The sequence below is a fragment of the Miniopterus schreibersii genome (assembly GCF_964146895.1).
Source record: "Miniopterus schreibersii genome assembly, chromosome: 10".
In the NCBI taxonomy this organism is placed as follows: Eukaryota; Metazoa; Chordata; class Mammalia; order Chiroptera; family Miniopteridae; genus Miniopterus; species Miniopterus schreibersii.
The window spans coordinates 81,315,794-81,327,500 of record NC_138110.1 but is presented as its reverse complement, the minus strand read 5'-3'; the positions used below and the strand labels follow the sequence as shown (position 1 = coordinate 81,327,500).

The following is an 11,707-nucleotide window of genomic DNA, read 5'->3' as shown; positions in this document are numbered from 1 at the left end:
CCCCAGAAAAAGCACCGATGGAGACTTGCCCGTGCATATTACTAAGTATAACACTAAAATTATTTAGATTCCATTTTCCTGCTACAACTGTTAAAGAAGAGCCACACGGGTTTAAACGTAAAACACCCTTTTTATTATGCTTTTCCCCTAAAAGCTCGGGACGAGAGTAGGTTTACTCTATTATTTCGTGATAACTCCTTGGCAAATGGTTGCACTCTGAGCTCACAAACACTGTCCAAAGCTGAGACCAGACTTGAGCAGGCAGCAGAAAGAACCACTGGGCTGCCTCCCAACCTGCGTGAGGAATGCGTGGGCTCTGACCCACACCGGGGCTTTAGCAATGGGCTAGCAGGTGAGCTGAGTTAAGGATGCTGCAGCTGTAAAACTTCTGAGACAAAATTAAAATGGAGCAGGAAAAGGGGGGAGCGAGAGAAAAGTTGCCCTGATAGTCGCCGAGCTGTCAGGAGCATGTGTGTTTCCATGGTGAGTGATTTATTGATGTTTATCAGGAATGAGCAGATCAAAGGCTGCCAGATGACAGGCGATCAATCACACATCAAATCAAGGATGGCAATCCTCTAATAAAACAGAAAACAAGGAAAACCAGCTCCTGCCAGTTCCTCCTCCAGAGCAAAATAACTTTTCTGTAAATCAGATTCCGCACTATCCCAGCCCTGTGCTGGCCTGATCAAAAGGCGTCCTTAGAGGTAATAAAAGGGGGAGGGGGCGAGAAGCCGCTTCCCCAGGACATTAAAGGCTGCTGTTTTCCAGAGAAATCCTCCGACCACATTCCTAGCGTCCCAGGCCGGCGACCTTATTTTCAAGCGTCAGGTTCAGCCTCCCGGCCTCCGGGGGACTCCCCGCGCGCTCCGGCCGCCCCGCAGCAACTTCGTCTCCCAGCGCCCGCCCCTCCCGCGCCCCGCGCCCGGCCTCCCCGCCGCCCGGCCCGTCCCGGCTTCTCGCGGCGCCGCTAAGTTTCCGCCCCGCGCGCGGGCCCGGGCGGGGGCCCGGCCTCCTCCCCGCCCCGGGCCGCCGCGGCCGCCGGGGGAGTGTCGCCGCGGCCCCCGCCCGCGCCCGCGCCCCCGCGCCCGCCCCGGCCCGCTCCCCGCGGCGCGGCCGCGCGCGTTACCTGCCGAGCGCCGGGGGGCCTGCTGCTTCCTCCTCGGCATGCTGCTCGGGCCGCCGCAGCCGTCGTCTCAGCCGCGCCGGAGTTCGCGGGGCGCGGGGACGCGGGGCCCCGGGCGCGGGCGCAACTCCGCGGCGCGCCCAACTTCGGCCTCTCCCCGCGGGCTCCGGGCTCCGGGCTCCGGGCGCGCCGCGGACCGCGGGGAGCCGCTCGCATGGACCGCCGCGCCCGGGGCCGCTCAGGAGGCGGCGGCGGCGGCCGCGCGGGCCGCGTCCCGGCCGCCGGGCTGCGGGCGGAGCGCGCGGGGCCTGGGCGCCGAGCCCGGAGTCATCCCCGGCGCGGGCCGCGGGCGCAGCGGCGGGCGCTCGGAGGGCCGGCCCGCGGCCCGCGCTCCATGCTGCCGCCTCCCGCCGCCGGGCTGCTGCTGGCGGGCGCTGCCCGCGCCTCCCTCCGCGAGCCGAGAGTCTCCGAGCGCAACTTTCTCTCCCCCTCTCCTCGCGGCGCGGGGTCGCGGCGAGCGTCCTCAGGGCGCGGGGCGCGGGTCTCTCATTGTGCGCCGCGAGGCCGATCCGGGCTGTCCTTCCCTCCTGCACTTAGTCTAAGAGGAAGAAAGCAAACAGGACGGAGGAGCGGAGCCCCCGTCGCACACACTCGCGCCGGGGGAGATGTCAGGCGCCGCTCCACCTTCCAAACAGTCACAGATCAAACAGTGTCACCCCGCCGGAGCGCCACTTGGTGCCACTTGGGTTTGCCGCCGGGATCGCCGCTTCTTCCAACGCGAAATCTAATGCAAACACATTTTGATCACGGATTTTTGGCCGGTCTTGATCTTCCAACAGAAAAAAATTTTTTGAAAAATACACAAAAAGCCCCCCCCCCCAAAAAAAAAGCCAACAACAACAACCCGGAGAGTGTGTGCCAAGGGGCGCAGAGCAGACATTCACTGGGCGGGCGAGATGCGCGCGGACCGTCCCCCCCCAAACTCCTGGGAGAGAGGGAGATGCACTCTCGCTCTCCCCTCTTTCCAGTGAAATATAACACACATTCCGATCGCAGAGCTTTCAGACAGTCTCAACTGATAGACAGACACATCGAGCCGCGTTCCTGCCTCGCGTTACTCCTCCTCTCGCAACGTCACCCTGACAATTACAAATAGGTCTCTCACAAGCCATACCTGTCAATCTTTTTAATTGCTTTGTTTTCTTTCTTTTTTTTCCCAGAGCTAAACAATATGACACAAAAAAGAAATCTTAATACAGCACAACATAAGAGATTGCACTTCGGAGAAAGACATTGAGGGGTTTGTTGTTGTAATCCCCCGGCTGAGGCTGGGTGAGGCCATGTGTCCTAAGCCAAGTTAGGGAGACACTAGCAGATTTTTAAACCTGTTAGTCACCCCCCCACCACCACCTTCTACATTCATACAAACGCACCCACGTGGACATAAACTACCCTTGGATGAAGAATGTCCTACATTTGAGATAAAAATACCGATGTCACCTTTGCAAGCTTAGTTTGGGGGTTCAGTCTGATTGAGGAGGGGCATTGGGTGCCTTTTATAGTTTAGTAATTCACGGGTAAGTGGAAAGCAAGAGGATTTTTAAATTAAAACGTATACCCTTAATAAAAAATTCAAGATGGACTCAGCTCATCACACAAAAATGTGGAAAATATTTAATTTGGTCCCTCTATGAAAAGTGAATTGATTATTTGGTCAATACAGACAATTAGGGAGAAAATTGACAGGCTGCAACTGCAGCTCTCTCTCTAGCTGGGTTATAAAATGAGGTCTTCATACATCATTGCAACGTCTCCAATTCAATTAAGTCCCTCGGCATCCCCACCTAGAAGTTTAAAATGTTTATGTGCTCCGGGAATTGGGCCCTCTGGTTTCCAATACGTGTGTTCTCCTCAATGGGAAACCTGTAAGTTGTCTGGTAGAGGCTACTTAAAACATTCATGGAAAAACACGAAATCTAGGCCAAAATAAATAAAATGGCTTAGTTCGTGCAACTTAAATGGGATAAACTGAGAGGCAGAGACGTTCCGGGACGCGGGGCGCGGGGGAGCTGGGACCCGGGACGCAGGGGGCACGGGGCGCCCCTCCCCCCCGGGTGCGGGGCCTGTCCGCGCACGGGCGGCGGGGTGCCCACGCGCCCGGGCCCGCCGTGCCCCGCCGCCGGCCGCGCTCGGGGTTGATTCGTACCACCTTGCAAGGAAGTGAACGCTTCGCACGGGAAGGGGAGGCGCCTGTGCTGGCCGCCGGGCGCCGCGCCTGCCAGAGCGCCCGGGGCTGCGGCCGGCTCGGGGCCTCGGAGACGGCGGGACTCGCGGGTCCCACCGGCGCCCCCCTCACCCTTTGGAGGAGTCAAATCCGGCTTTTAGAGTGCCGGGAGGGTGGGGATATCCGGTGCCTCCCCGGCGCTGGGAGGAAGGGGGAGGGCGGAGAGGCGCCCCGGCCAGTCTGCGCCGAGCAGATTCAAACCAAAACAAAAAGATTAAAGGAGCAGCTACCGGGGCGGCTGCTGTCCCCCGGCCAGGACCCCGGGGGTGGCGCGTCCGGGAACCCCGGGGGCTGCGTGGACTCCCGGAGCTGCGCGCGGGAGGGGGGAGCGGGCGCCAGGCGCGGAAGGGAAGGGGGGGAGCCGAGGGGAGGACGCGGGCCGGAGGAGGGGCGGACCCACCGGCTCCGCCCGCGCCGAGCCGAGCCCGGCTGCCCGGGCTGGTCGCGACCTTGGCCTGCGGCGGCGCAGAAAGCGAGCGGAGGCGCGGACCATGTTGCGTCTGGCCGGGGCCCGAACCATGTTGCGTGTGGCGCCCGCCGGGGCCCGAACCATCCTGGACATGTCGTATGCTCGCCACTTCCTGGACTTCCAGGGCTCCGCGATCCCCTGCACCATGCAGAAGCTGGTGGTGACTCGGCTGAGCCCCAACTTCCGAGAGGCCGTCACCCTGCGCCGGGACTGCCCGGTGCCACTCCCCGGGGACGGAGACCTCCTCGTCCGAAATCGGTGAGCCCGGCGCGCGCCCTCGCCCCGGCCCCGTCTCTCCCGGGCTGTCCCGGCCCCCTGCATCCCCACACCCCTGCGCTCTCGGGCGCACAGCCTGACTTGGCGAGATCCAGGGAAGTTGAACCTGCCGCCATCTGGTGAAGGCGAATGTGATGTGACTGTTGCTGTTGTGAATATCCGATGCCACTGAACTTCCTCATAACTGGGGGTTATTTTAATTTGGGATTCCCCTCCCCTCCCCCAGTCCTCCCTCCTCCCCCTCCCGCTCCCGAAATAAAACCGACGGGACCCAGACGCGGAGGCTTCGCTCCTGGCCCAGGCGCGCACTCAGGGCTCCTGCGTTCACAGAATCTTTAGGGTGGAGCAGGAGCAGCCTGGACACAAACTGCGACGTTTAGGTAACGTGCTTTGGAGGAAGGAGGCCGGGATCCGGCTGGTTTTTCCCGTCCGCTGCAGATTGCCCGGAGCCTGTCTTTGAGTGTTGTCAAAGCCTGTCGCCGGTGTCCTCTGCGTGTTGTCAGTGTCAGTGCTGTGTGACTGTTGTCTGTGCCCCGGAGTGTAACGACTGGCGCGTGGCTCGCGTCCTGGGCGGCTGGGCCAGGGCCAGGGCGGGGGCATGGCTGCACTTGCCCGCACGTTCTGCAGACCTTCGGGGACACTATTTTCCATCCCTACACTCCTCACCTTAATGTGTTTCCGTCTCACTAATCTTTAGTAACCGGTGAAGCAACAGGAAGGAAAGGTATCTTACTGCATGGAGCCAGGCCCGCGGGTCTCCGGGCGGGTGCACACATTGCCGAACTTGCGCGCAGGGCATGCCTGGTTCCTCCATCCCCTTCGCAAGAGTAGGACTCCCCTGCCTGCTCGAGCCAGTCCGAGGGGTTACAATGTTGCATGTTTCAGGTTGAATAATACTCCTAAGGGAGGGGAAAGTTTTGATGGTAACTATGTTGTAAATTGTGTCTCAGTCCCCTGCAAGGACGAAGGACAGTACCTTACCTAAGTAGCTTGATGCAATGTTTAATGGGTCCATTTTGTAGATTCATATCAGCCTTCCAAATATGATTGTAAGACTGAAGAATTCTGATCACAATATAAACTTTTGGAAACCTGTTGGAAACATAAAAATTTAGTGAGCCAAGGGTGGCGTTGAGTAGAGGTGGGATGTATGTCTTTTAAAAAGTTTGCCACAGTGGAAATGGAGCTTCCAAGGATTTTTCTTCATTATGGGATGCAATGTTCAAAACGAGGGCTTGTGTGTGTTCACGCAGAACATACAAAACACATGAGTGATTTCCTAGAAGCTGAGATGAGCCCCAGGCTGAAAAGCCTCCAACCAGACTTGAACAGGCAAAAAGTTTCACATAGGCTTTTGTTTCCTTTTTCTGATGAAGTACAATTGACTGATCAATGATGCAAACACACAGCAGCTTGAGTAAAACCCCTTTTAAAAACAGGATAGGGAGGGGGTCATTGAGTCTGGCGAACAGGGGAAGGTGTGAGGTTAGAGCACTACCAGCAGCCCCGAGGTGGGACCACCCTCCAGCGCCCTGGGTGGAGGCTGCTCCAGCCCAGCATCTCGCTCTCCGGCCTCTCCCCTGACAAGTGGGCATCAACTCCCTGGGTGCCTCCCCTCTGGGACTCCTCTCCCTTCAGGCTCCCCATTGCCCTTCATGGTCCCCTACCCCGAGGGGTGCCCGGGTGCCCCCACCCCGCACTGCGCCACCAGCCTGAGTCCCTGGATTCCGTGGACAGAGCTCTGGACTACCAGTTCTCACGTGTGGAGCTCATCAGTTTGTGTTGCTTTAAGATCCATGCCTTTTCTCCTCAACCTATGCCAAGAATCCCTTTAATATAAAGAGTGTATTGATATGTACAACTTGACCTCTAACTTCTGCCTTGAAGCCCACAGCAACGCAGAGAGAATGGATCCAGCTTTCTGCCTGTTGGGAGGGGGCGGAACCTCTGCCTCCCCTCTTCCCTCCTCTGCTGGCAAACCTGCTCCTACCCCCCAATTGTGGGAAGATCCTTTATTCTTGCACACAAGGTCAGCAGAGGTGGCATCTTACCGACTCTTTTTTTAAGAATAGAAGCTTAATAATTCAGTGCAGGTTAGTTCATCGTAATTCTAGACCAAATCTCCCCAGAACAGTGTTAATTGCATGAAAATTTTATGCACCCGCATCTCCTTTTTATCATTATAAAACCTGCTCTGGAATGAATGGATTAAGCCCAAATTCACTTATTTGGCAAGGTGTGTGGAGGTCTGACTTTTTCTTTCAGTTGAACCATCTGCACATCTTGTACCATCTCCACAGAAAATAAAATTCTTTCTCCACAGGGAAGGCAGTGCCTTTTAAGCTCCACAACAGTTAGAATAACGGAGTCTGCCGTTTAGGAAAGGTGCGGGAAGGCCGGTAACTCCCCCAGGACCTGCCGTCGCGCCCCTCTCTCCAGTTCTCCCGTCCTGGTTCCCGCATCAGGACAACTCCCCGTCCCCTCCGCACCGACCTCGGAAACAGAAAGAAAGGGAGCGAGACACCCTCCGGGAAGTCCGTTTGAGCGCTATTTTTAGCATTTTTTAGTCCCATAGTGACACATTGTTTCGTTTCTAAATATTTCTAACGATTTTCTGCTCAAGAAAATGGAGCATAGAGTTTGCGGGGAGGGAAAAGAGAAGCGGGGGCGTTTTTGATGAAGGGTTTGTTGCTCACGGGAGAACAGTAGCATTTCTGCGGACTCTCCAGGCCAATTTTTTTTTCTTTCTTTCTTCCTTTCTCTTCTCTCTTTCTTCTTTTTATATTTTTAAATGAGGGTCTGGTTTGGACGACTTTGTCTCCCGGTATTGAAGGCATTTGCTCCACGCTAGAGTCTTCGCCTTCGGTTTTGTCCAGAGAAAGCCCCCCTCCCCCTCAGGACACCGGTTTCTATAAACAGGACCAGGAGGAAGGGGCTCGGCACTTTTTAATGTAAATGAAGGGGCGACTCTAGAAGGGTCCGTATTGGGGGAGAGCCGCCGCGTCCCATTCTTCTTCCTGAGGTTCCCCCACATTAGTCCTCGGAGTGGATCCTGCCGTCGGATCGCTGGAACCCTGCACTCATTAAAAGTACATATTTTAAGTTAAAGGGGCACATGGGGAGCCTCCCGGCGCGCCCTTCCCAGTGGTGGTTCCTTCCTCCCCTCTCGCTCGCCCTTCCCGTCCCTGCTCCCGACCCGGGCCCCTTTCCCACGGCGCCGGGCTCTGGAACCAGTTTCTGGTGCAGCCGCGCTCGGCTCCGACCCCGCAGCTCGTCCCCAGGCCCAGGTAAGGGCTAAGGCGCGTCCGGCGGAGGGTCCCGCCAGCCTCCGTGGCCACGCAGCACCCACACGGCTGGGGGAAGGCGGGGCGCGCTAGAGGCCGGGACACGGAGAGGGCGCGGTGCAGGGCGCCTGGAGTCGCCACCAGCCCCACACTCCTTCACCCACGACGCAGGCGATTTAGAAAATGATAGGGCGGTTGGGGGGCACGAAAAAGAGGGGTGCCTACGAGGCCAAGGTCATGGTCCGGCCCCCGGCGAGCCTCGGTCAAGCGGCCGCCATGCCTTGGCGCTGGGGTCCTCCTGGCTACCCCAGAACTTGACCTTCCCTGGTCTCAAGCTCCACGGTGGGCGCGCCCGCAGGACCGCTGCGGGGCCCAGAGGCCCAAGTGCGGGTTTTGGGCCTGGGCCCAAGCCCCTCGCCCCAGTGCTAGCGGCATGGCCCCCGCCGGCTCCGGTGGCGGTGGCGAGTCTGCTCAGGACGGAGGGTCGGGCAAGTCCGAGGGAGGCTGTCCGGGGAGCGCGGGCCCTGGCGCCCAACAGGCAGCGCCTGGCGCACCAGGGCGCCTCCGCTGAGACGGAGCCCGGGTGCCCCTGGACGGAGCGCACGAGGGCGGGCCTGCGGGTGTCCTGTCGCTGCCCTGGGGCGCACCCTGGCTCACCTACACTATGACTTTGTTTTCGGCAAAGCCCCCATGGAGAACTCCAGCTTCTGCCGGTGGGCTGCGGCCACCGAGCTCCCAGCAGAGCCCCAATCCCCCACACACTTGGCCTCTCCCTCTGCGTTTCTCCCGGTATGTGCCCTGCTGGGTCTCCTGCCTCTGCCCTGGATGCCGCACACCATAGCCCGGGAGGGGCGAGCTGGGGCTTAGCTCGCCTCCAGCACCACTCACGGGTCTGGGGAGGGACCCGAGGGACTGGCCACCACCACGGTGTCCCTCTGAATCCTAGGCGGGGTCTCCCAGCTGAAGAGTGGTGGCCTCCAGTTAGGACTGGAGAAGCGCCTGAGACACAAGACTGGAGGGGCTGGGGAAGGGTTAATGCGGGAGCCCGGCTTCCACAGCAAACCCCACAGTCCCGTCCACCTTCCGCCGCAGGAAGCCTTCCTGGAGTCCTCGCACAGCCCAGGCTGGGTGCTGGAGAGGCTGCAGCTGGGCTGGCCCTGGCTGCCTTCTAGGAAGGCAAGGCTTGCTCTGGAGGAGCTGGCCCTTTTCACAAAGATCAGGCCTTGAGAGCTAAGTGAATTTCAAGGAGAGATAGCAGCCCCCCCCCGCCCCCCAAAATAGAATGCAAGCATCTTGATATTAAATGCCAAATGAGAAACCGGCAAAAACCATTTCCCCACTTCTCATTGCTGCGTATCATTTATGGGTATGGAATTCTGTGGCTGCTGGGGAGGCTGGGTGGTGTGCTAACTTCCGAAAGCTGCCAGACATGCTGGAAAAAAAATGGTTTCCTGCTTTCTTCTGCAATATGCAGAGAGCTTTCAGTACTGTGGACGCACGGGGCAGAATCATCAGGGAGCACTTCTACGGACAAAGCAGGACCAACAGTACAGTGGAAGTGAATCCTGGCACAGGGCAGTTTCAGTTTATTAAGTTAAATTAAAAGTGAATTATTTTAAAATGACCTACTTGCCAGCTTTGCTCCTGCCACCAGATAACACCATCCTTTCACTTCATTACAGGTGGAAATGACATTTTTAGGGTCCTCCATTATGTGTCTAAGCCACCTCCTGACATTCTCAGTCAACGACTTTTTTTCCCCTTCTGTATCAGGATATTTTTGTTATGAGGTACACCGAGATGAAAAAGAGCTGGTAAAAGTACTGGCCTCGCAATTAAATTGCCTCTGGATAGCAGAGTGAAAATAATCATCTGGTATTAATCAACTTATGTCTCTGCTTCTTGTTGAGGCAAAATAGGGCGACGATTTGCTTTCCTTTTCATCTGAAAAGGGCTGTAAAATGTTGAACGTTCCATAAAATCTCTCTCCCCTTATGAGACGATTTTTGGTCAATTAATCAAAGTGCATATTTTCACACTGGACACCGTTACATCAGAAGGGAGGTCTGCTGCAGCCACTCTGACGGTGTTTTGCAACAACCCCGGGCAGGAGTGACCTTGCACGTCCCATCAATCTTTAATAATACCATTGTCATTACTATTATCATCCGAAGTGTTAAATTGTGGCCAAAATCAATACAAGTCTACTTCTCTGAATATATTTTATCCCACTGTTGTTTTTAACATCTTTGTTAAGAGGCCAATTAATTTCCAACCCAGCTTCAGTGAAGTTTGTGGATGACAAGCCTTCCTGACATTTTTTGTGTGTTTTTTTAATTCTGATTTATTTCTCCTTTTGAAAGAAAGAGGAAGGGAATAAATGACATATGAAATAAATAATTTGATGTTTAGAGTGATTAAAATTATTCCTAAACTGACGACAGCAAAACTCTGGTTGGAAATCACTGCTGAACTTATGCTCATTTAATTTCCTTCCCCCGCCGAGTACCAGGGCTGGTCTTGTCGAATTCTATCAGCACGTGTGGCTTGGCCAGCCCTCCACAGCCACTGAGTTGGGGTGTTTTTCAAAGCGGACTGTAAAGGCCTTGAGAACAAAACATCTTAATATATTTTCTCGTCTGATTGTTTCCTTTTAGATTTGTGGGAGTTAATGCATCTGACATCAACTTCTCAGCCGAGCAATATGACCCGTCAGTGAAGATGCCCTTCGACGCAGGTTTTGAAGGTGTGGGCGAGGTGGTCGCCTTGGGCCTCTCTGCCAGTGCCAGGTACACAGTTGGCCAAGCGGTGGCTTACATGGTGCCGGGCTCTTTTGCTGAGTACACGGTAGTGCCTGCCAGCGCTGCCACTCCGGTGCCCTCTGCCATGCCCGAGTACCTCGCCCTGCTGCTAAGTGGCACCACCGCACACATCTCCCTGAAAGAGCTCGGTGGGCTGAAGGAAGGGAAGAAGGTGCTGGTGACAGCGGCGGCTGGGGGGACCGGCCAGTTTGCTGTGCAGCTTGCGAAGGCGGCCAAGTGCCACGTCATTGGAACCTGCTCCTCTGATGAGAAGTCTGCTTTCCTGAAATCCATTGGCTGCGATCGTCCCATCAACTACAACATCGAGCACGTGGGTTCTGTCCTGAGGCAGGAATACCCCGGAGGCGTGGACGTGGTCTATGAGTCCGTGGGAGGTGCCATGTTTGACTTGGCAGTAGATGCCTTGGCCATCAAAGGGCGCCTGATAGTAATCGGGTTTATCTCTGGCTACCAAACTCCTACTGGCCTTTCGCCTGTGAAAGCAGCAACACTACCCACCAAGCTGCTGAGGAAATCCGCCAGCGTCCAGGGCTTCCTCCTGAACCATTACCTCTCTGAGTGCAGAGCATCCATGGACCACTTGGTCAAGATGTGTGCCAGTGGAGACCTAGTGTGCCAGGTGGACCTGGGCGACCTCTCCGCGGAGGGCAGGTTTTCCGGCCTGGAGTCCGTGTTCCGGGCTGTCGATTACATGTACATGGGGAAAAACACTGGGAAAACTGTAGTTGAATTACCTCACTCCGTCAACAGCAAGCTGTAAAAACTGAACAATGGCGTAAATCACAGGAGAAAGCAAGGGGGTGCTGGATGCCTCAGAATTACTCAGATCAATTTATTTTTAGTTGGTAATGGAGATAATATTTCTTAAAACAAAAGTAAGATCTTATAATACACAGGTTTCTCTTTTTCTTCCTTCTTTCTTTTTTTACCCCTCCTTTGGGGGGGGGGGGGGAATGTGCTAATAAACTTCCCTGCATGGCTCAGGTAAAACCTTTACATTGAACCCTTTGGTCATGGACAGTCTCATTCCAGATTCTATTGTTCCTGGGAACTAAATTAATTCCTGATGCGTGAGCTGATCGAATCAGTATGTCTTCAGCTTGATGAGATTTTAAAATTGGTCTTGTAAATAGTTCACAAATTCTTTGCTTTGGGAGAGTTTGGTCTTAGGCTAATAAGTGGTTAATAAGTGAGAGGTATCCCAAAACTCAGCCCTATTTCAGAGTACACAGTCTCAGGAAATGGCCCTTTTTAGCCCATAAATCACTAGCCAACCATCCAAACAGAAATTTGGAGGGATTCTCCCAAAACTTTGATTTTATTAGATTATTAGCAAAAATGATTAAGTGAGCACAGACCCAGTTTAAAGCAGTATCTTGCATTAGGGGTTCTTGTGCCTGTGAGGCCCATGTGGGATGGAAAATTTCACTCCTCCCTTAAGAGGCA

The 11,707-nt window shown here is 55.6% G+C and overlaps 2 protein-coding genes across 4 annotated transcripts in view; one reads left to right on the top strand and one right to left on the bottom strand.

The window, feature by feature from the left end:
• TSHZ1 (teashirt zinc finger homeobox 1) overlaps positions 1–1,349 on the bottom strand; it is a 70,743-nt gene extending 69,394 nt beyond the window's left edge. The window contains exon 1 of the mRNA XM_081150313.1: positions 1,130–1,349. Coding sequence (XP_081006439.1) covers positions 1,130–1,169 — 40 coding nt within the window. The 5' untranslated portion in view covers positions 1,170–1,349. The remainder of the gene's footprint in view (positions 1–1,129) is intronic.
• Positions 1,350–3,418: 2,069 nt separating this feature from the next.
• PTGR3 (prostaglandin reductase 3) lies at positions 3,419–11,264 on the top strand. Of its 3 annotated transcripts, none has more exons than XM_081150314.1 (2): positions 3,419–4,137; positions 10,097–11,264. In XM_081150314.1, the coding sequence occupies exons 1-2, from the start codon at positions 3,902–3,904 to the stop codon at positions 11,019–11,021; spliced, it is 1,161 nt and encodes a 386-aa protein (XP_081006440.1). In that variant the 5' UTR covers positions 3,419–3,901; the 3' UTR covers positions 11,022–11,264. The 3 variants fall into 3 exon arrangements, with proteins under 3 accessions (XP_081006440.1, XP_081006441.1, XP_081006442.1); XM_081150315.1 differs by having other exon boundaries at positions 3,419–4,535; XM_081150316.1 differs by lacking the exon at positions 3,419–4,137 and adding an exon at positions 7,290–7,442.
• The last annotated feature ends 443 nt before the right edge of the window (positions 11,265–11,707 follow it).